Genomic DNA, 24,678 nt, shown 5'->3' with positions numbered 1-24,678 from the left:
CATTTTTATTGAAATCTTCCTGCGGCAGCACCGCAGAAGAAATCCACCAAGGCCCCCCCCCCCCCCCCCCCCCCCCCCGCTACTTGCATTGTCTTTATAATGACATCAAGAAATCCTCTTTAGAATATGCAAAAAAATAATAATAATTCTGATTGCTTTTCCAGGGGTATTCCCGATTAGCAAGGTAACCGCTCATGATTTCCGGATGATCTAAATATCAAATTGTAGCTTCAAAGGTAAATAATCTGAAAATGTGCATTTTTTACTATGCCCAAATGTGATGGGTCACATTTATACATTACTATCTGGAACAACTGTTTTAGTGGATTAGAAAATGATGAACCTGCACAGCAAATATTACAAGATATTTATACAGCGACATCTAACCCTTCCTATAATCGGAATGCAGATGTCATATTCAGATGTGTCAGACTGAAGAAACCCTGGTCTCTAGACGCTACTTCTCCTGTAACATCTTCACAATGTTTGCCGTCAATTAGATTGAGCTATCGATCCAGTGTCTGGGGGAGATGTATTTGCAGCCGCAGTAAGCAGTTTGGCAAGCATCACGGACCTTTAACAAAATTGCCTGTGAAGAGGCAGGGAGAAAAATGACTGAGACCTCAGTCAACCAGTCAACGCAGCCAGGCACTGCGGTCGGGCCAAATTTGTTTCTAATACCAAAGGTTTTGATCTTGGTTTGGTCATTTTGAAAAATCTAATTAGAGGTAAAAATAAATTAATACTAAATAATATCAGCCTTTACAATGTTAATAGAATATTTACAATACAGCACCACAGACATTAGTCTACAGCTTATCATTCATTCACAATTTGTTTTGTCAGCTATTTTGAAAGTGTTATAAAAAAAAAAAAATGTGATTAGTTTGGTCTTTCTGCTAAGATTCTCAATCTGATTCTTAATAATCCTAATATGTATCTAAAGTGACTGACGTTTGTTAATGTCTCGGATATTAAGAAGGAATGCACCTATCAGTTGGAACGTGACCAATCAATCCAAAAGGCAAAAAAAATAGATATTTTCACGCCAGTCAGTGAACGCACCATAGCAAATCGACTGATTTATACTAGGAATACTGTAGCTCGTTTTATGTGCGTTTTTACTAAGTGAAGCAGACTTGAAGTGAGTTGTATGTACTATCTGTAACAGGTTTAAAAATAAAGAGAATTTCCAATAAAATTAATGACAATCTCACCCATCATACATGGAATAATTTTTCACTTCAAATACTACTGTAATATATTTTAAAATAGGGTCTTGAAGAACAAAATTCTCTAACTAATTTGTTATAATGCACTTTATTTTGTGAGAAATACAAAAAAGTTAAGGACCTATGCTGTGTCTTACAAATGAGTTGTTACTATAATTATTTTTTTGTGTATGTGGATGGAGATTATTATTATTATAGACTACCAGTGACAGAAAGAGAAAGAAAATAGTTTGGTGCCATTCTGAAGAAAATACAAAGTGTTTTGCTGTAAATACATTATAATACCTGCAGTCATTTTTTTATTTATTTACACATAATTTAGTAAAAAGTATTTTGGTTTTAAATGAGAAATCAGAACTAGACAGAGCTGTGCAAAAAAAAAAAAAAAAAAAAACTGAAATCAGCTTACAAACTTAGGTGCATCTCTAACATTAAGTAGAGTTTGTTGTGGCATGCTTCCCCCAATCAGTAATAGAGTACATGTTTCTTTTACTGATACACACAAAAACACCTCATATAAACACAAAATATCCTTTTGTGTCTTTTAACATCTCACTTTGTTTCACTCAGTTCTATACGTCTTTTTTTTTTTTTTTTATGGGAAGCTTTTTTACTTTCAACTCTTTCTCATGCATCTATTCCCTTCAATTATTCAGTGTCATAAAGCAGAACCTGTTGATATTTTGTAAAGCTCCCAGTGACTCACTGTATGTTTGTTCCTTCCCATTCTCCTCCTTAACTCACACATACTCACAGAAAAGTGCTATTTAAACAGCTGGGCTCTGCACTCTGTGTTTATTAGTGCCATTATGATGGTGCCACTCCTGTCATTTTTTTTATCCTTTTTACTCCACTTTGTTTTCACCACTGTAGGGAATATGGAAACATTTAAATGGCTGTGGGAGAGGAACATATCCAGTACTTGGATTTTATTAATCAAGGTGATGTCTTTGTGGAGCGTCAAAAATTCTGTTCAATCTACATCTTTCTTGATTAACTGAAATGTGATTTTAAGTAGTTCTTGTACACAGACCCTTGGGAGCCAAATTGAGGGTGACTGTTTTAATTAGGGATGCACTGATCCACTTTTTTAAATTCCGATCCGATCCCGATACCTAGATCTGTGTATCGACCGATACCGATCCAGTTCCGATATCATGATCATCATTGATTTTATATGAGGCTGTAATAATCTCCTCTCAAGTACAATCTGTACAAATATATGCATGCATGTCCAAAAAGGCAACTTGAGGCAAGTTTTATTAATGTTGGATACGTTTTAAAGTTAGAATTAAATTCTGCTAACACAAAACATGTTTCTTTTTATTCCTAGCTTTAAAGTGGATATTAAAGTGACTAATTTAAGTGATTGTTTAAAGTTGTTTTATATTTTATAAGGGGCAGATATAAGATTTTTTTCTTCTTTCTGCACTCTTTTCATTCAACATTTTCTCTTTGATGGTTTTTTTATTTTTATTTTGATTCATTTAAATGAATGAATAAATGAATTAAATTAAATAAAATGTTAAATGGCTTCAAACATCTGCTAAGTTCATGGCATAAACCAACAGACATGTTTCCTGTTTTTAGTATTTTACATCACTATATAATGTAGCTGTTTTTGTTTTTATTATAATTTTCAAATCATGTGTTTTTTATGATTGTCTACTGTTGTACTGATAAATATCTCCTGGAGGGTAAACTATATCTTGGCTGCAAGTATCAAGCTGTGAAATCCTTCGTTTTCTACAACTGATAGTGGTTGGTCATTAATTATGATGAAGTTTAGCAACTTCTCTGTAAACATTTGAGCTCCGTGGTTTCAGCGACGTCTACTTCTTGTTCAGTCCGAAGCAAGCAGCCTGATTTGGGGCAGCCGTGCTCAGTCTGTCCCTCCTCGGAACCTCGGAGACGGGCAGACTGAGCACGGCAGATTGGACGCAGCTGGCCGGTGTCGAGTCGCTTGTTTTGGGTTGAGCAAAGAGCAGCGCCCCGCTGAAGCCACGGAGCTCGAATGTCCATCGTAAAACTAACTTTACCGCGGTTTAATGTGGCGCTATGGCTCTGCAGACATTGCACGTTCCCGTCTTGTTTTGTGGTGTTTAGTGTAAAATACTTCCACACAGCGGATATGTTTTGATGAAAAGTTTGTTAGCTGTTAGCAACAGTGCTGCTAACTCAGCACTCACATTGTAGCTGGCTGCAAACTATGAACTGGATTTCCTGAATGTGTGGCGGGTCTTATTACTCTGAGTTCATGAGACACGCCGCCGTTCAGGAAATCCATCCCATAGTTTGAAGCCAACATGCAGCGTAACCACAGACATGCATGGATCGGAAATATCGGCAGGTGGATTGGAAAATCCGATATGTAAATTTTGCTGGTATCGGAGGCCGATACCAATAATGGATCGGATCGGCCCCATCCCTAGTTTTAATTATTGGTCTCTATACTAAAATGAGCTAATCAAACGCAGTTTTATCAGACCACAGACAAGTCACACAAAATAATATACTCACCGAGAGTTCTGGACATTACTGGAAGAGCCGAACTCAGGACCAGGATAGACACACAGCAGCCAATGATCTAAAAATAAAGCCAAATCACTCCATTTCATTTCATTCATAATGTATGGCTTGTAGGGGGTGACTATAAAAAGTGGTAAAGTTAAAGAAAAGCTGACAATTCAGTCATGATGTGCCCACACACATACACACCACTTGATGTTAAATTAGTTCCACATATTACACAATTAGTACCTCTGAAGTTGCTCATTACCAGGTTCCCTCCATTGTCCTTTCAAGCCCTTTCACTGAAGCGCCATGGCTAGTTAACAAGCTGTACCACTCCCAAACTCATTACCAAGTGAATAGATGCCACACTATAGGCTGAACAGAGCACACATCCTCCACTCCCCTTCACCCCACATCCCCTCAAAAAACTCTGTTCTCCCTCTGATGTATAAGAAAGGAGCTTGCACTTTGTCAGTGTTTACGCAACCCACAAACAAATATTGGACAGATCAACTAAAGCCTTTTTGAGAGGCCTTTAAGAAAACTTTAGAGAGCCGCAGGAGAAAGGAAAAGAGGAAAAATAAAAGGAAATGGATGAAACTCTGGGGGCCCTAACACATCAGCACCTCTTAGCAATTTCTGCCCCGTTTGCCCCCACTTCTCTGTCCTTACACCCCACCTTACCGTTGTCATGGTCGTGTCATCCTTCCTAGGCGTGAGTCCTTCAAAGACACGCAAGCTGTAGAAGCCAACGACGGAAGACACCATCAAGTAGCTGTTCAGCAAATCAATCAAGGACCAAAATCACTTTGCTGGAAAAAAAAAAAAAGCTTCACTGAGAGTTTCTTAAATGTGTTTTTAGCCTGCACCTTTTCAGGTATAATAAAAGGTGATGAAACAAGACGACGTGTTTTCCGGAAGGTGTTCGGCTGAACTATGTCCTGGGTAAACAAAACTGCCTTGGTAATGTTGCCTTTGGTCATGGAGCATGCTACTCTGGTCACAGACAAAGGGGAGGTCACTTAAAGGATACAACATGAGGATGATCTCGAGCACTGCCTGAACCACACCAAATGTGGACAAGGAGGTATTTCCAATGCCACGGTCCTGCAAGATGGACATAGAAATAATAAAAAAATGACTCATTTGCTTTTATTGCACAAATCACAAGTTAAATATGAACACAACCCAAATAAAAAAAAGGGAAATAACAAAAGGTGTTTGCAGTTGGACATATGCAATTAAAGACTTGTAAAGTAGGTAGCTCTGTGTTGTGCAAATAATTTTTCTACTTGTGAAAACTGAACAAAACTGGATAAATAATGAATGAAAGATGAAAGAGGCTTTTTGAAAATCACTGTCGATCATACAATATGTGAACAGGTGTTCAAACAAAAACGGCACATTGCTTACGGTAAGACGGTTAGACAGACTGAAAGCATGCCAAAAACATAAAAACAACTAAACAAATTCTTAAGCAAATACACCCGACATAACCCACCCCACCACCACCACCACCCATTCTCAACTTCCACCTCTTTTCCTGCTGAAGTCTTCTGAAACTAAAGCAGTGAAAAAATTATATCAATCTAAATAAGCAACTGTTTAGTCAAATGATTAATATTTGCTTTTGTTGTACTCAGTACAAGGACTAATCATTTAAAGATTCTGGAACCTGTATGAAACACCTACAATACAAAAACAATTGTTGTAAACTTTGTCGTTCTAAAAAGAAGCCTTCACGGAAAAAGGAAGCCTACTATGTTGTTTTATGCCTTGTAATGCAATTGTCATGTTTGGGAGCTTACTGCAAACCCAAGGTGCAGTGCTCTTACACAGAAAGCTTAGCTGACGCCCGCTGATGTCATTTATTAATGCAGGAATTGTAAGCATGCATTAAGGTTGTGTGTACACTCTAAAATACAAGTACATAAGCAATTAAGACTTGTTTGCAATATCAAATGAAAAACTGACTATGTTACAAAATACAATACTTGCCCAAAAAAAAGTTGTCACCAAAAAAAAAAGGTCACACACTAATATTTCATTGGACCGCCTTTAGCTTTGTTTACGGCATGCATTCGCTGTGGCATTGTTTCGATAAGCTTCTGCAATGTCACAAGATCTATTTCCATCCAGTGTTGCGTTTATTTTTCACCAAGATCTTGCATTGATGACTAGGTACTAGGCATGATGGGTGCATCACTTCACCTGCCTCTCTTTTTACCCTGATGCGCCCATCAGTCTGAACAGGGTAAATCTGGACTCATCAGACCACGACCTTCTTCCATTGCTCCAGAGTCCAATCTTTATGCTCCCTAGCAAATGGAAGCCTGTTTTCCCGTTAGCCTCAATGATTAGTGGATTTCTTAAGGCTACACAGCTGTTCAGTCCCAATCCCTTGAGTTCCCTTCACATTTATCAGGTCTCTCTTGTAAATGAGTCCTCGAGGCTCAATGGGATTTACCTGTATAAATAAAGGTTGATTGATTGATTGTGCATGTGGAAATGCTCTTACTTTCACTACTAAACATAGCCCTGCGTGCTACTGTTGTTTTTCTTTGATTTGATTTCACCAAATGTTTAAGTGATCGTCGATCACGATAATTCAGGATTTATTTTCGGCCACATTTCTTCCTTGAAGACGATGGGTCCCCACTATCCTTCCAGTTTTTAATAATGCGATGGACAGTTCTTAACCCAATTTCAGTATTTAATTTAATTTTAATTAATTTAATTTTAATTTTTTTTTTTTTTTTTGGTCAGGCCGTGTAGAATCAGAAATGCAACAAGCAAAAAAAAAAAAAAAAATCATGGTGACCAATGAGACAAACAACCATTCTTTTTTTCTTTCTTTCTTTTTCTCTCACTCTCTCTCTCTCACTTCAGAAGGAACAAAAACACCTACACCCCCCTGAACATAAGAGGATCTGCAGTGGAAGTGGTCTCCAGCTACAAGTACTTGGGTGTACACATGAATGACAACCTCAGCTGGAGCAACAACACCACCAGCCTGATCAAGAAAGCTCATCAGAGACTCTACTTCCTCAGACGGCTGAGGCGAGCTGGTCTGGGAAGCTCAGTCCTCACCTCCTTCTACAGGTGTGCAGTGGAGAGCATCCTGTGCTCCAGCATCAATGTGTGGCATGGAGGCTGCACAGCTGCAGAAAGAAAAGCTTTGCAGAGAGTGGTGAAGGCTGCACAGAAATCTGTTGGAATCAGTCTCCCCACCATCACAGACATCTACACCTCCAGATGCAGGAAGAGGGCCACCTGCATCATGAAGGACCCCACCCACCCAGCACACACACTTTTTGCCCCACTCCCCTCAGGAAGGAGGTTAAGGAGCATTAAGTGTAGAACCACTAGACTGAGGAACAGCTTCTACCCTGAGGCTGTTAGACTCATGAATCTCTAACTAGAATAATCACTGTGAAAAACCATATCATGTTGCTGCTGATCTGTTTCATGTTGCTGCTGATCTGTTTCAATGTTGATGTGTTCATGCGTGCACATCTGCTCACAGACTCATGTTCATGTTTGTGCTGATGTTCAATGTTTTATGTTATGAGTGCTTAGTGTATATTTAGTTGATGTTTTTCTTAGTTCATATCTTAGATGTTATTACTGTTTTTCTTATACATTTTATTGTTGGATGTAACTGGGACCCCGTGTACATAATTTCGCTCCACCACATGTACCACATGAGGTGCGAATGACAATAAAGAAACTCTGACTCTGACTCTGACTCTCACTCTCACTCACAGGAACAAGTTACCAGTTAGCCTACCATGCAAGTATTTGGTCAGTGGGAGGTCATTCACCCAGCACATACACTTTTTGCCCTGCTCCCCTCAGGAAGGAGGTTGAGGAGCATTAAGTGTAGAACCACTAGACTGAGGAACAGCTTCTACCCTGAGGCTGTTAGACTCATGAACGTCTAACTAGAATAATCACTGTGAAAAATCACATCATGTTGCTGCTGATCTGTTTCATGTTGATGTGTTCATGTGTGCTCATCTGCTCACACAGACTCATGTTCATGCTGCTGTTCGACAATGTTTTTATGCTACTAGTGCATAGTGTATTTTTAGTTGATGTTTTTCTTAGTTCATATCTTGTTTGTTGTTTTTTATCATTGTTTTTCTTTTACATTTTATTATTGGATGTAACTGGGACCCTGTGTACATAATTTCGTCCCACCACATGTACCACATGTGGTGCGAACGACAATATAGAATCTCTGACTCTGAAAACTCACGCATGCAAGGAGAAAATAAGCAAACTCCACCCAGGAAGGTCTCAGGCCAGGATTCAATCTGGCAACCTTCTAAATGAGAGGCAACAGCTCTACAAACACTGTCAAAACTATTCCTCTATTTTAATTTAAAAAAAGGCTAACTCAAGAGGGGTGTAAAATTGCTATTAACCCACAGCTTATTGTCCATTTTACAAAATGCAAAGTCAAGTGTGACGACCACAAGAGCAAAGGGCCAGCAGTAACTATTTTATTAGAGCCTTTCAGTGCTTCTTCATAAAGCAGTAAAATTCGGCATGCTTTTACAGAAGCTGTGATGACTATTTTTCCTGCTAATACTTCATCCTTCAGCTCTGTAAAGCTGAGTGAAACACTGATCAGTAAGTTGACTGCAGCAAGATGCTTAGATGGAAAAGAAGGCAAATGTTGACAAGTGCTCTTTTCCTATAGCAATTAATGTATCAGTGTCTCATTTGACTTTCCCACGGTCTGAGTATACCTGCACTGGTAGTGGCATGTCCAGATGTCAAACCAGATGTTTTCTCTTTGTTTTTATGCCACTTCCTTTGCACTGTCCTTGACTGTGGGCAGGGGGAATTTTTGTGCCACAGGGGCTGAGAACAGTAGTTGGAGAGTAGTTTAAAGAAAGATGGATTTCTTATCAGTATTGATTGTTTAAGAAGACTAAACCCCTTCCTCTTCTCCTCCTCTCTTAGTGAGATCAGATCAGAGATGTGGCATCCATCCAGCTCAACAAATGCATAAACCATTTAGTGGGGCCATACTATCAGGGAGGACATCTTCAAACTACATGACAAGTGTAATTTGGGGGATTTTCAGTGATGCGTCATGTCAAAGAAAACATCTCAATAAAATAATTGGAATGTCAAGGGCAGCTATGAAAGTTGCCCGCAAGACGTAAAACTTAATGTGAGAGAAATAAGATACATAATGTTGCCCTTCCAGACAAGAATGCAGCCATAAATGCATGTTTATACACACACACACGTATGCACCCCTGACATTGTTTATGAGATACAAAAAGCTTAAAACAGGTCACATGTTAGATAAAGATAAAAACCTCTAAAAACCATTCCACACTCTTGATCTGCTTCACAGTGAGAACCTCTTACTTGGGGGTAAACGCAGCTTTATTCAATCGCAGTAGACATGAGACACGTAACAAGCTCATTGAGTCTGCACACTGCTGTGAAATGACTCTGAAAGGATTTCCAAAACAAAACCAGTAGCACATGGTTTGAGCCCGATTACCATCTGTAGAGCTCTTTTCTTCTAACATGCACCTGAGCATATCCGGAATTTGATTTATGTCTCTGCCAAGGACATGGCAGTTCTGATACCATACCATACCATAAAATACCATACCATATCATACCACTTTATTTATAAAGCACTTAAAAACAGAAACAAGGCCAACCAAAGTGTTGTACAATAAAACAAAACTTTATGAAAGAAAGTATTACTGTCTCAAGATTACTTTAGGACATTACAGGCTTTAATTTAGACAGTCACCTCAACTGAAAAAAGCAGAAGGGTCCATTTTCACTCCCAGATTAGTGACAATACGTTTCTCAAATGAAGCCAGAGAGGAAAGGTTGATGCAGACTTCCTGTTGGTACCATTAGGTGGAAATAATATGACTTGTCTTTTTCTCATAAAAATGTAAGAAATTTAAAGCCATCCAATCCCTGATGTCGACCAGGCAGTCAAGGAGAAGTTGGATAGAGCGAACACCAGTGTGCTTCAGAGGGAAGTACATTTGACAGTCATAAGCATAAAAATGAAAAGGAATGTCATGTTTATGAAAAATGGCACCTAGTGGCAGCAGGTATAAAGAAAAAAAGAGGTCCAAGAATGGAGCCCTGTGGTACCCCCCACCAAAGAACCACTGATGTGGAAATAAAATCCTTGATGTTGACATAAAAACTTCTATCGATAAGGTAGGACATAAACCATTTGAGTGCTGAACCTGTGATGCCCACCCACTGCTTAAGCCTAGAAATGAGGATCTCATGGTCTGATAGGCAACCTCCTCTACAGTTTACATTCAAGATGTGTTTTGGTGTGCAAGTAAGATGACTAAACTGTACTGCGGTTAGACAGAAGACTTACTGTGGATCCCTTGGGCATAGCGGTCTCATCCACTAGAAGGTAGAGGATATTCAGCGCCACCATAATAACAGAGATTGTCTGCAGACACAGAGGAAGATATAGATTTGTTTACACATAGTATAATTACAAAAAGATTTATCAAATCCTCAAAGAATCTGCCATTGTAATATATTTGAATTGCAGGTGCCTCACTGGTTTGGATGTATGCTAAATTATAATAACTATTTTGTGACTGTAAAGCGCTCCAACATAAAGCTTTTAGATTTAAACAATGTGAGGCAGGTGGTGGATGCATGTGCTCTTCCCCACACAGCTTCTCTGCCTTATCTAACAGTAAAAGATGGCGTAAACAGTATGCTCACACTATAATTTATTGTTACAGGTGGCTATTCAGCGCTGTCTTAAACAGCTATTAAACAAAAGTAGTTTCCCCACCCAGACTCAGTGGGGGGAGGGAAGATGATTTAAGTCATAGCGGCTATCAGCTAGACTGAATTTTGAAATGAGAAAAACATCTGAGCACATTGATAGGTCAGTCTGAGCACTCACCGTTCCTGCAAGCAGGATCAGCATCACTATAGGATACAACAAGTTCTTTTCCCATCCTGATGCTTTCTTTCTTCTCTCTGAGAGGAAACAAAATATGAAGTCATGTTTCTTCAGAAATATGCATAGCAAACCTTTTAATAACACATTTCCACAATGACTTCAACTTTTCCAATACATTTCCATTACAAGCCTGTTTCTACCAGTGACTTATTAATGAGTTCATCAACTACCGAAACCACACAACCTATTTATAAGGTTTGTACTCCTTGTTTTGGTAAAACTTATTGTGTGCACACACAAAGTATCTCTCCTTTCATCATAAACCACATCACCTCCAGGTAATACAGATTTTCCAACCTTGAAAAATAATGCTCTTCCTCTTTAATCAGCTCCACTCGTAATTTTCTTAATTAGTGGAAACAGTAATAAATCCCAGATAAAAAGAGATGCAACAAAATTAATAATGTGATATATATTTTGGTTTTAATATGTGGTAAGCAACTAATGTGACTTTCTTCCAAGCCAGATGAAACATTTCAATGTTATATCTACCTCATATTTCAACAGCTGATTAGTCATATTTTTTTGACACGGCTGACAGCTTGTAAACCACATGCACTATGTATTTTAAACATACACAGCTCTCTTAAATTGTGTATGCAACTTCCCTCTTGTTTCTGCCATATCCACTGTCTGTCGTTATTTTCAACCCTGTTATCCCCCCATATTCTCAAAGTGTATTCAGTCTGGATGCCCGAGTGAGAAGTTTGCCAAGTGCACTTTATATGCACCATCCTTCTAAATTAATGACATCACTAAAAGGCTTGCTACAATATAAAGTTTGCATCTTGTCCAATATCCTAAGTGCCTTTGTGCAAACCCTCCCCCACCCTGGTCCCCAAAAGGCTCAGGCTTCATTTATAATATCCTAAAATGGATGGAAAATTATCAGGCATTTCAGCTCCAAGTCCAAATTAAGAAATTAAGGCAGATGAAGAGGGAGCAGCTGCCTGTCAGCAATATGTAAAAAAGCTAGCATCTTTGGCATACATTACTGTAGCAATTCAAGGTTCGACAATAAAATCCATTAGTCATATAATACAATACAAACACTTACCTAATTTATTCTTCTGATTTCTAATGTTTTCCAAATCTTTGTCGAGTTGGTGAGTAAAACTTCCTCGATCATAGGTGTGCATAGATGAGCCTGGGAAATACAAATTGGGTACATTTACATTCAATAAATTAATCAATCAATTAAAAATGAAAAATAAATTGTGCTCAACTTAAGCTTTTTTGTGTCTTTTTGACTTCATTAAACCTGCTGAATGATAGTCAACAAAAAGTACACAGATGCCTCCTGTCAGAGATTTGAATAGTGAATGTTTTCAAGATGAATGTTTTTGTGAACTGGAATTGAACAGGGAATGCAAGTAAATCTGAATGTTTCTGGTGCAAGGTATTCTATTTGTTAGAAGTTACACTGTGTATAACAATAGAGACAGGGGGACAGATTAAGGCAAGTGGGGGGAGCATTTACTGTATCTACTGCCAGGCGTGGTGGCGAAGCCAGGAGGTGGCCAGTGGTGGCCTTGGCCACCATAGATTACTCTTGGACCAAAGGGCCACCCCAATCATTTTGGGGAAACTATACTTTTAAGCAATAGGGATGTTATATTTTAGTGTTTATATCTATTTTAAGGCTTTACAAACCCTTTCCACACTCTTGCAATAATCTTAGCAATGTTCTCAACTTTCTAAATGCTCTAAAAGAGCACAGCAAAAGAAAGCAGACAGACTGGTGCTATGGTTATTGAGCCCATCCTGGGGGTAGACTGGCCATTGAGAGTACCAGGACATTTCAAGGTGGCCTGGCCCACTCAGTGATTGCCAAAGGGGACTAAAGGCTCAGTTTGGGTCATGCTTGATTATTTTAAATAAACAATCCATGACACTCACTCTGATATCCGCCTCACTGAAGCTTCCACAGTAGCAATGGGGAAAGACGGACCCCACGCCTGCCCTCTCCTTTCTCGTTCTGAGGCTGTCTGTCACAGCAGAGCAGAGACACACAACAGGTTGTGCGCCTGCCTGTTGTGCGTCTCTGCTGTGACAGACATTGAGCAGGCCAGACCACCAGAAAATGTCCCAGTGCTCCCGATGGCCAGTCTGCCCCTCAGCACAATGCTGTGGTTGGTCGCCTTCCATCAATAAGCCAATTGTGTGTTGTGTACAATCTTATTCTGAAAACCTGCGAAAGAGTGAGTCCACGAATGTCGAACCGCAAAGTATCAAGGAACCACTGTATATGTATATGTATATATATATTTATTTATATATATATATATATATATATATATATATATATATATATATATATATATATATAGTGATGGTGGTGGCAATGTTGTTGTATGTACCTTACCTGTGGTTTGTCTAAAACAGGTCTCTCTTGAAAATGAGTCCTTGTGACTCAATGAGACTAACCTGTATAAATAAAGGATGAATGAAAGAAAAGGTTGGATTTTGACTTGGCAACCTTATTTTTGAAAGGAACCCTTTTAATGTCTAGATGGAGGCACACACAAAAACGGAAGTTGGAATGTTGCTTCTTTTTCAGGTTATCCAGCTCACAAGGTTAGCATATAAAACATATAAGGCGGCAGCCATGTTAGAGTTTGACATTGCAACCCACTTTTTGAAAGGAACCTTTTTTGTGGCTAGATGCAGCCAAACCAAAATGAAAGTCGGTACCTCACATATTTTTCAAGTTATCATGCTCAAAACATGCACAGATGGACAAACAAGGGTATTTCCAATTATCCCTCTTTGCTCTGCAACAGGAAACAACAAAAAAAATCTGTTCAACAAACTATGTCATTAGCTAAAATGTATAAGCAGCATGTGAAAAATTATTAATATTCTACTGCTTCCATTGGCAATAAAAGGATAAGCAAGCAGCCAGGTGCTGCTAATCAAAAGTGTTTCGTTAAATGGACATCAGTGAGTGTGAGCACCACTACAAAAGATCTTTTCTAGGAGTCGATATTCAAAGCAAGTTTACAGTGATGTTAGACTGGCCAGAGGTCAGAGTAAATGCACATATCAGACTTCACAAATTTTGGATAGAATGTAAGTTTCAGTATTTTTTCTACTTGCATTTTCACGTTTTAATAAATATGGCCTATGGAAGGGTGACCAGAAGTTAGCCTCCTCTCTCCCTCTAAAACAAAAAAGCCTCATAACTTTTGTTTGAAAAGCCCAAACAAATGAGAGTTTTAGAACATTTTTTGTACAGATTAGATCTAAGTGGAGATCTTTGATCATATTGTACAGCATCAGCATGGGTGAAAACCAAACAGTATTTTGTACAAACACTTCATACTAAATGACAAGGACAGAGGTGGAGGCTTAAGATCCAAGCTTGTTTTGCAGCAACAGGACCTGGGAACCTTGCAGTCAACAACTAGACCATTAACTTTTGTATACCAAAGTATTCTTGAGTCAACCGTGAAACCATGTGTCTAACAGCTGAAGCTCAACTGAAACTGGGTAATGCAGCAGAACAATTATCTCAAGCGCACAAACAAATTACAACAAAATGACTGAAAAAGAAAATAATCAGGGTGTTCCTTTGGTCTACTCAACACAACTATCTCAACCTGACTGAAAAATTGTGGCAGGATTTTAGAGTTATGCAAAAATAAACGACTGCAAATTTCAAAGAAGGAACTGAAGCAACTTCAGTTATTCTGTCCGTCCACTTTGCTGATGCCTGTCCCAAGCTTCATGTAGCTAAAGTGAAGATTTTTTTCCAAGTTATAGTTCCTAAGTATGGTAATTTGTAGTGAAACAAGTATTTCATGTACAACTTGAGTATTTGAAAAAAGGTTTTGTAAAAAAATAATAATAATCCAGAGTACTGGTAGCTTGCCAAGTGTTTTTGCGTGAAGTTATATTTTTTAGACCTGATGAGAACCAGATTTTTACGCCTTAATATGTAAATCATGAATTAAACCTACTTAAAGAAAATACATGATATTTACCTCTATGCTTTTGTCTTCTCGCATATTTTATCTTCATATGGCAATCCCATCAAAACAAGTAATTCTGCTTAATACACAACATGATTTCAAAATTCAACAATGTGAATTCAAAGTAAAAACAATCTCTTGTGTCAGGAGCTGTCTAACACATGCCACAACAGGTTGAGTGGGCTGGATAAGACAGCAAGGGATTCTCCAGGAAAACCACAAGGCTGGTTCATTTAGGGCTAATTTATCCATTTTACTCTGTTTTCCTTCCAGCTTGACACACTAGCATAGAGGCTTCATGAAGCTAAAGAGGAAGAGTATCCATTTGCATCCCCTGGGGTGATTGGCAGATCAAGACCAATTAGTTCAGTGTTACACCATTACTAGTGTGCAATAAAAATACCATCTTTCATCTTTGTTACTGGAGTGAAGGACCAATCACTTTGATCAGACCGTTTTCTTTCCTCTGTCATTATGACACGCCCTGTCTGGATGAGTTGAAGTAGGTTAAAGAGGGGAGATAAACGGAGAAAAAACTAAAAGCCTATGTCAAAAGCTGTCATAGATATGGTACCTGTCCCAGGATCTGAACAGGGGAAAGTTTGAACCCTCCAAGCAAATGCAGACACAACGCAACAGGAAATGTCAAAAACAGTTCAGCTGGCTCTTCATCTCCAAATATGAACTTAACAATATGCCTCAGGGAAATTAAATCTACTGAGCTGCAAGTTATTTCATTTATCACTTTTTCACATCATTTTAGACGTCACAAATAGATATAAAGCATTGATGAATTTATTTAAATTAAAATACCGTTGTCACAAAGAACGCAACAGTACATTTGAAATAAAATACTATGTCTTAAGTTGTTCAAACAGTATAAAGGAAGAGGACTTCAACTGCAGTATCCTCAATGACATCATTCCATACTGAAGTTGCATATATCCTTCCTCTCCCTCTGCTGGCACCGTCAAGTAAGAGACTGAGTTACAGCAGGGCAGAGATGCTGAGTGAGTATTCTGGCAGCCAGGAAAGCTCAAAGTAATTCAACATATCCTCTCCAACCTTCTCCACAGTCAAAAAATTACGTCATCCACAAATATGCTAAACACCATGCTGAGACAAAAAAGGCAACAGCAAGGTCATTGTGCCGCATAGCATCTGGACAAGCGCTGTGTTGCTCTGTTTTCAGCAGATCAGGGTCTTGATGAGGGCAGTCCCAAACTGTGAGAGCATCACTTTGGCTTTACTGCAGTATATATTTATGTACGTCAGCTGCAAATTAAGACAAACCATTCAATGCAAACATACTCATAATGTTTCTCAATACAGCCTGAGATGTTAGGCTGATTGGTAACTAAAATATCCCTAGGTGTGAGTAAGAGAGTGAATGGTTGTTTGTCTCGTTTGTCTCCATGTGTCCCTGTGATGGACTTGTGACCTGTCCAGGGTGCCCCCCACCTTCACAGTGATGGCTGGACATGGGCACCAGTGACCCCTGAGACCCGATAAGGAAGAAGCGAGTAAAGGTGATGGATGGATGGACTATAAAATTTGGCACAATTATATTATAAAATATGATTGTTTTCCAATATAATAATGTGTTCGGTACCAATATTTATTCACAAAGGCAGGCAAAATCTGATTTATTTCACAAAATTTATGTTGAAAATCTGGAACAAACATTAACTGATAAAATAACTCAATTGATCAGATTTAATAATGAAATAAAAAATTTATTTTAATGTATATGATTGTTTCCTGAGAAGTTTAAATGATTATATCACTGTATTTATGGCAAACGTTGGCCAAATTGAACAATAAAAGGTGTACATAATAAAAACTGTTTGTTTTGTTCAGAATTGCATAGAGCACAACAACTTGTGGCAGAGCACTGATAATGCATTTATTTTTTATTTAAAAAAAATGTAATAAACAAAAGATGCAAAAAAAAAAACATTCTTTATTTTTATACCAAATTACTGTAAATGTCCACTTGAGCAGAACTGCTTAAACTTAAAGCAGATTAATAATTTGTGGCAAATTTTCAAGATTTTCATTTATATATTTTATTAAATAACTAACAATTTAGATACGAACTATTTAAAGACAAGTAAACTTTGTTTTGATAAAATTAACACAAAAGACAGATATGTAATAAGTGACCACTGTTTTTTTTATTCCAACAAGTTAGGTTTTTTTTTTTAAATCTCCATAAAACTTTAACCAACAAAATAGTTAGAATTACTAAATCAGTCAAACAGATTTTTCTTTTTTTCCTCTCAAATTGTCAAAGTATACTGAAAGCACTCACATAATCTCCAACGGCATCAGAATTTTTTTAAGTAGCTTATACCATTACTTATTGTAGTTTTACTATTTCAGTTACCGGTAATTATCTTTAAAAAAGTTAATAAAAAAACAAACGTAAAACTAGAGCAAGGTTTCCAATAGTTATTCATTTAACCCATTTTTCTGTCCATCAGTCTGGTATATTAGAACATTTTCACATCTTTGTGATTTTTAAGATAATTTTAAAGCAACACAGAATAGACAGCAGTTTATATCAACTGCAAAAACATGGTCATAATATAGTGCAGCATGTCTCTAAGGGTTTCTACTTCAGGGAGGTATGCACACATGGCTAATAAGTCAGTTCAAGCTATAATGTACTGATCCATGCAATTAAGACTACATGCTACTGTAAATAGGCAATTGCTTGTCTAAAGAGGACAACAAAGGGTTTAGCATGTAAATAAACATGAATGCTCAACGCTCCACGTCTACAAAACACAAACTATGACAGAAGATAATCTGTTAGGCAAACTTGATGCAGGTGAAGCAACAAAACATTGCTGTCTCTGGAGTGTGTCCTGTGAACTGTTCCTGAACCGTTTTCAACTTAATTCTTAGATCAAAGGAATGCCACCCGAACCTTCAGCCTCACATATGAGCATAAACAACAAAAATACATGGCATCGAGTAGGTGCACAAAAACATTCATGTCTGATATGCCGTTTTATCCTCCGCTCAACAAAATCCTCCGTCCCCTCCAAAACTCTCACCTCTTTAACAAACAAAACGAACAGCAGTGTGGCCTCAGTCAACACTCTGACATGTGTTGACCACAGTTGTTTTATTTTTCCCCTCAGTGGCTTGTAAGGATCAAACAGTTTTAGAGATGATAAGAAACAGATTACAATTATTCTATCAGTTAGTTCAAAGCAGGGCCGTGTGGAATGAGCCTGAAGAAACCGTACGCATTGGTGGCTGTCTATGGAGGAGGCCAGTGGTGCATTCAAAAACATGAGCTATCAGGAAAGAATCTCTCCTACCTTCCTGGTTTGAAAGGACGCTTGTCTTCTTCATTGACTCACATCTGTACACTTGGTTACGTGCTTGGGTTAATATTAAAGTAGGTTTTGGAACTTGACTTCCTGCGTTTTCAGATTATTCAACATCGAACAAGGATTTTGAGTGAACACAGAGGGCTGGACATGGGACGGAAATGCAGGCTAGAAAAATAACATTTTTACCATTCTTGAACTCTTTAAACTTTCTCTTTGTCTGCATAGTCTTAAGAAAGGCACACCACTCATGGTACTCTTTTGGAGATCACTAAAAAGCAGCTCTTTAATGTAAATGGCAGCATGCCATAAATTCCCTAAAATAGTTTAATTTCCTACGTTTTGAACAGGATACAATTCTTGGCCTGACTGTAAATGAGAATTTCATCCACAGTCACAGTGGCTTTGGAGTGCCTCCTTGAGACAAACCTCCTAAACTTTAAACATAGTACCATACTCAGCATTCTTTGACCTTTAGCAGAAAGTTATAAATGTAAAACAATGTTGGGCAAAGCCTGTGTCAAGTGTGTGTGAATTTTTGGTCAATGTCTGTGTCCGCCAAACTAAATTTTCAATGCTAATTGATTCCAGTGTGTCCTGCTTTATCACACCCAATAGTGCACTCAACCTCTACCCTTGCCTATAACGTGCCAACACGTCTCCTACAGACATACCGTTTAATCTCCTCTGAAGGGCTTCCTCCTGCAAATGGATGCAGTAAATCTGCTCATCTAGGTCCTCTAGGATCTAAAGGGGAGAGAGCAGAGTAGGAAAAGATGAAATGGGTTATAATTAGGTCCAAAGTGGGACTGGAGCAATGGCAGATGGAAGGATGAGTAGGTGATGTATTTGTAGTCTTCCTTCATGCACTATAATGGACACCTGAAAGGGCTTTAGGTACAGCAGATTTAACAGTCTTAGATCTGACACATATTTTGAACTTAATGGTTGTAGGCTCTAATTCAAGTATTTTAACCTTATCCATGTACCGTATTTTCCACCGTACATGTCACACCGCCCTATAAGTCGCATCAGTCCATATTTGTCTAATAAAGTGTAAACATCCATAAATATGTCGCTTCGCCGTATACGTCGCATCTATTACGCGTCAGCGCTGACGCGTCACGTTTGTTGCGCATCACCGCTGACAACCCGGAAATGTGGGCCGAACCCGGAAATGAGGACCGGTGTTGTGCCAAAAACCGATAGGCTGCCAAATGGCGACCGCAGGAGCGTGCCCGGGAGGACTTTAACAAGAATTTAACAAGATTAACACTTAAAAACAATTATTTGTTTGCTCGAAATGAGTGTCTCAATCTAATGTTTGCTTAATAAATGCACTTTGATGGTCATATCAGCTGTATTTCAAAACCCGATATGCGGAAGTAAACGCGTGCACGCGACAAGTCGCTGTACAAAATTTAACAAGATAAACACCTAAACAATTATTTGTTTGCTCGAAATTATAGCAACGGTGTGTCTCAGTGTAACAGTTGCTTAATAAATGCACTTTAATGGTCAAATTAGCTGCATTTCGCCGGGGTGGTGCATCTGGTTTGACGGTTGCTCCAAGCAGCGAGCAGAATGCAGATGGAGAGACTATGGCAGGCCGACTGTGTCATTAATAGCTGGTGAAGATTCTCAGTCATCCAGGATATGATAAATTCAAAAAAGTAAAAAAAAGAAAGTAAAAAGTATTATAAATAAAGTCCAGTTGTTTTTGTCTTGATCTTTTTTGCATTTGTCATTATAGCCACGTTTACATGATACAACGGCATGCCATACAGCTATAACTACTCTTCTGCCATCAAGTGGCTGAAAGTGGTACTGCTTTATTTTTTCAGTCAGAATGAATGAAAACGGTCATATCTCAGCCAAAAAATGGATTATAAATATTGGAAAAAATTTATAAATATGTCGTTTCGGCCTATAAGTCGCAGGGCATGTAAATTATGCAAAAAACTGCAACTTATAGGTCGAAAAATACGGTATATATTAAAGCTAGATAAATACTTACTGTTGGTTTCACTAGTAACTGGCCCATGACAGTGAACATCCTGGATAATCCAACCGGAGTGCACACTTCACAGAAGACAGAAAACACTGAGATTAACAATTGTGTTTAAGCATTACAACTGTTGTGATACTGTGCTTGCTTCAAGAATTAGCTTACTCAGTAAAAGCAGTCCTCCCAGCAGAGATATACAAGAATAGAGGTATGGCAGGTAGAATTCCCAAAGATCTGAACAAAACAGTAAGTTGTATTTGGAACGACTTTAGTAGATTTAATATTTGATCAAATAAATCTACAGCAAGGTGATCAAGAGTATTATGCAAAAAATATTTGAAATTACATACCATAAAGTGACTCCATACTAGTTGCATCATTATCAATTAGGGCTGATGCCACCCACACAATGCCAAGAATGAGCAAAGCTAGAAGAAAGAGCATCACAAATGTCTCCAGAATACGCGCCTTGATGCCCTGATGGGAATAAAATAAAATAGAATCATAGGCAGAAAGAAACTTTATAATATACAGCAGCTTATGGGCCACCCATTAGGACCTTATAAGTAATTACTTTTAGATTGATTGTTTGGTGTCAGTTTAAGTTAATTCACAAAAAAGCACATATGAAGCTCAAAAATTGTATTAAATTCAATTCATATAGTGCCAAGTCAGAACAGAAGTCATCTCAGGGCACTGAACAGAAACATGTACAGAAATATTATGGCATCTTCTTAATTACTGTACTTGTCGGTGTGAGAAGTAAAATAAAAAAGGTGTATAACAGTGTAAAAGTAATGTACAAGTAAAGTCAAAAAATAAATGTCATGCTATATTCTACTGTACCGTAAGGAGCACTGTTTTAGAAATGACAAAAAAGTTCTTGATGTCAAACTTTTACAATTAAACATTAGTCATTATATGAGAATTTTTTCTTTTTTTGTTTTGTTTTTTCACAAATTACTAAATGAGTTTGTCTGATTTTATATGCATCTATTCAGTTACTTTTGAGCCCTTGAACAAAGAAAGTCCAAATGTATTTCTCAAACACTTTTTTTATATACCGGTATTAATAAATAATTTTGTTTTGTTATGAGCCTTTATTATGTGATGCAGTTACAATGAAAACTAATTCTATGTCACTTATCTAATCTAGAAAATGACAATTAAAAATGTATTATAAAAACTAACAATGTCCTGAAATTACAGTACATGCTATAATAATACAACAAGATAAGCAATTCTAGACAAACAGCTATTCCAAAGACTGAAAATAACCGGAGAAAGGCTTGACTGTATCAGATCCAGATACTACCCATCACTAATGCATACTTATTCAGACGGTCAATTTATAAACTTCCATTAAACTCCAAAAACAATACTATGGGAGAAAACTGAAGAACCTGAGGCATCCTACAAATGCATGTGGAGAACATAAAAACTCTATACAGAAAGTCTGCGAGCCAACAGCACTTACCACCATACCATCTTGAAGCTTGCCATTTGTTCTCTCATTTTTTTTAAAACAAACTAAATGTACTGAAACACTAAAACATAAACAAATACCTTTCCAAAACTCCTGGTTCAGGGTGGACTTTACGTTGAAAAAAAAAAAAAAGTTAAAGGATTGTTTCACATCCACATTTCAAACACTAAATAAAACTTCACTTTACAAGACCATACGACTCCATCCTGCCTCACTTTAAAAGCAGCATCATTTCTACTAACACTGCACAAACACCACATAAAAGCTCCCATGGATTTCTGTGTGAAGTGGCTCTTTTATACACACATATTGGAGTCTATAAAATGAGTCCAACAAAGGCTGATAGTGGCAGTGGTGAAATTAAAAAGAGGAGGGGGGTGCTATAAGGGCTGTAGCTACTGTCTGCGATCAAGAGCAGACCTCCCATATGGAGCTGATTAGCACTGTGGTCATGTTCCAGGTTGTGCAGACGACAGAGTTTTGGGGTAATTTGGGTTTTCCGGGTCACAAACTGCTGAGTGGTTAATAAAGTATTTTTCTACCTGTTCTCACAGTTTCCAAACACTCCTCCCCTGCTGGAGACGCACACTGGTCAAGCACAGTAAGATAGATGGGTGTTCCCATACACATGTCAGATAGCCAAACAGGCATGGGATAACAAGGGTTCTCTGCTTTTTGAGCACTGTTTAAATTGGGTACATGTGAGCAATTTGTTACCAACATAATGGCCTAGTGGCTGCTGTTCAGCATTTGCCAACAAATTACATGAAGGGGGACCCTCTCTGAGCATTCCCCATTATTCATAAAATCACTTTATAAAATGGAAATAGTTTTAAATTGGGGTGCTGTTCCAATACACCTGTGCTTTAGTATCTGCCTTTCAAACTGTCACAGTGCAACAAGTTGTGCGCTCTTCAGAGTCTGTTTAAATTCAGTTTAAAGTTCCTTTGTGCGATGCTATGCGTATGCTTTGTCCACAAACATTTGATATACACACTGTCAACGCAGAGCCACTCCACTGCACATAGAAACAGAAGGATGTAAGTTTATTCACATCATCCCCAGAGTGGCAATGCTTTGCTATTATTGAGCAATTACATGGCTCTCACGTCTACTTACAGTGTTATTCTGGAAAAGCCTCATTGAGTGTAGAAATTTCTAGCACAACTAAAGAGAAAATGGACAGGATCTTGAGTGCCTCAATGTGGTCAGTATAGACACTACAGCTACTTTAAAGGTAAAAGTAAAAAGACCTCAACTCAGCATGCAAAGAAAAACCTTGAAATATCTTAATGAGAATTATGAATAAATGCATATTAACTGAGACACAATCATGGAAGGTAACAAATGGGAGTTTGCTAATTATATTCATAAATCTGACAAGTACCAAGAGTAATTTTGCAGACTCTCTTCTTCATTAGCTGAATCCTGTTTTCTAGCATCTTAAAGGCACGTTCAGATACCAATTATACAAAAACATCCAGAGAAAAGATAACACCAGAGGGAGACTGACAAAAGAGAGAAGTCAACATATGAGCAACGCTCATTCCCCAGAGTTAAAAGAGGTGAGAGAAGAATGCTTTCAGGGACTTCAGCTGCGTCCCACACGAGCACTCTTAAGGATGCATCAGAACACGCCAAACTGACAGGGAGGACATGTGTCCACTCAAGCACATGAGTCCACCTTAAGAAGCTGCCCATGCCATGCTGATGGTATATTCCCTTTAGATAGGTCTCTCAATCATTTATAAGGCTCAAATCATTCCACATTCAGATCATTTAGGGCAAACGCAGTGCTCATCACCTTCTTTACCATCATCCCTGGTTCTTGCCTCGCTGGAGAAAAAAAAAAAAATCCAGTGTCAGACATAATTTAACTCAACAAGACAAAGAGCTGACTGACCATCTTGACTGCTTTACATGGTCCTTGTATATCCATGATGCATATACCACGTTTTCTCCACAGTCAATGAAATCGGAAGAGATAATGTGGGCCTTTGGTCCCAAGTTGGGCTTATAAATGGTAGGTGCTCAAAAAAATCATCAGTGATCAACGATAAAATTATCAGCTGGTGAAGGCTGAGAAAAAAACAGAGGGGAAAAAAAAACTATGCCTTGGCATCCAGAGAGAACGCTGAAAGTTTCTATTCTTGCTATTCTAAATGTGTAATTACATCTAAATTTAGCAGCTCTAAAATATTTAGCATCCCCTGATCCTCACACTGACATAGAGAGAGGGGTAGGATAACTGCAGATTTGCTTATACAAGATTGGAGAGATTTCCAAGAAAAATGTTTAGTGGCCTGTCTGAAAAATAACTACTTCATATATAACATTAAACATACAAGAATCGGATTGTGTGAGCAAAGCAAAACACAAAAAGTAAAAAATAAACCTGAAATCTAACTCCAAAATTCATACATGGAGAAAATGTGGGATTCAAACAGTTCATAGGCTTTTAATTTAGCATGCAAAGCAGACAAACTGATTCATGTCTATCAATGTGCTTGTTTTAGTGCTTCGCTCTAGAAGCTGAATGCTACGGCAAACAAGAGTGAGAAATTATATTCTTTAAGTTGCAAAGCTTTCCAGAAAAAGTAACTAAAAAAAACACAAAAAGGAAGAAAGTTTCACAGAAGTTTCCTAGCTGCTCCCATCAATCCTTAGCAGGTCAGCAGGTGGTGGCAGAGATCATCCTGAACACCATCCTTCTGCTGACTGTCAGGGAAGCGTGCAACAAGGAGCCAGGAGTGTAATATGTATGGAAGGGGGCAGGGCCCTTTTCACTCTTTTGCAAAAACACTGTTCACTTTTGCCAAAGACATGCCAGATGCTCAGGGACCTTGTTAGTGTAGCCTTAGACCAGTCAGCTGCAGTGCAATGACTGTGTCAAAGACGGAAAGCAGAAAAGACAGACATTCCCCTGTAAAGGTTTGCAATACACTTCTAAAGACTTTCTGAACTTAATGAACTTCTTAATAGGAGCATGTAAAGTTATTTATATATATATATATATATAGATATATATAGATAGAGATAGAGATAGAGATAGAGATAGAGATAGAGATAGAGATAGATAGATAGATAGATAGATAGATAGATAGATAGATAGATAGA

At 38.1% G+C, this 24,678-nt stretch overlaps 1 protein-coding gene across 1 annotated transcript in view; it reads right to left on the bottom strand.

Annotated features, from left to right (window-relative positions):
- Nucleotides 1-24,678, bottom strand: part of lmbr1 (limb development membrane protein 1) — a 44,197-nt gene that overhangs the window by 2,420 nt on the left and 17,099 nt on the right. The window contains exons 6-15 of the mRNA XM_037694105.1: nucleotides 20,426-20,552; nucleotides 20,241-20,309; nucleotides 20,085-20,149; nucleotides 18,742-18,814; nucleotides 11,804-11,893; nucleotides 10,687-10,763; nucleotides 10,138-10,215; nucleotides 4,780-4,853; nucleotides 4,431-4,521; nucleotides 3,753-3,819 (exon numbers count right to left, since the gene is read on the bottom strand). Coding sequence (XP_037550033.1) covers nucleotides 3,753-3,819; nucleotides 4,431-4,521; nucleotides 4,780-4,853; nucleotides 10,138-10,215; nucleotides 10,687-10,763; nucleotides 11,804-11,893; nucleotides 18,742-18,814; nucleotides 20,085-20,149; nucleotides 20,241-20,309; nucleotides 20,426-20,552 — 811 coding nt within the window. The remainder of the gene's footprint in view (nucleotides 1-3,752; nucleotides 3,820-4,430; nucleotides 4,522-4,779; nucleotides 4,854-10,137; nucleotides 10,216-10,686; nucleotides 10,764-11,803; nucleotides 11,894-18,741; nucleotides 18,815-20,084; nucleotides 20,150-20,240; nucleotides 20,310-20,425; nucleotides 20,553-24,678) is intronic.

The sequence above is a fragment of the Nematolebias whitei genome, chromosome 20 (assembly GCF_014905685.2).
Source record: "Nematolebias whitei isolate Nwh7 chromosome 20, NemWhi1, whole genome shotgun sequence".
Lineage (NCBI taxonomy): Eukaryota > Metazoa > Chordata > Actinopteri > Cyprinodontiformes > Rivulidae > Nematolebias > Nematolebias whitei.
This window is presented reverse-complemented; position numbering and strand designations above follow the sequence as displayed.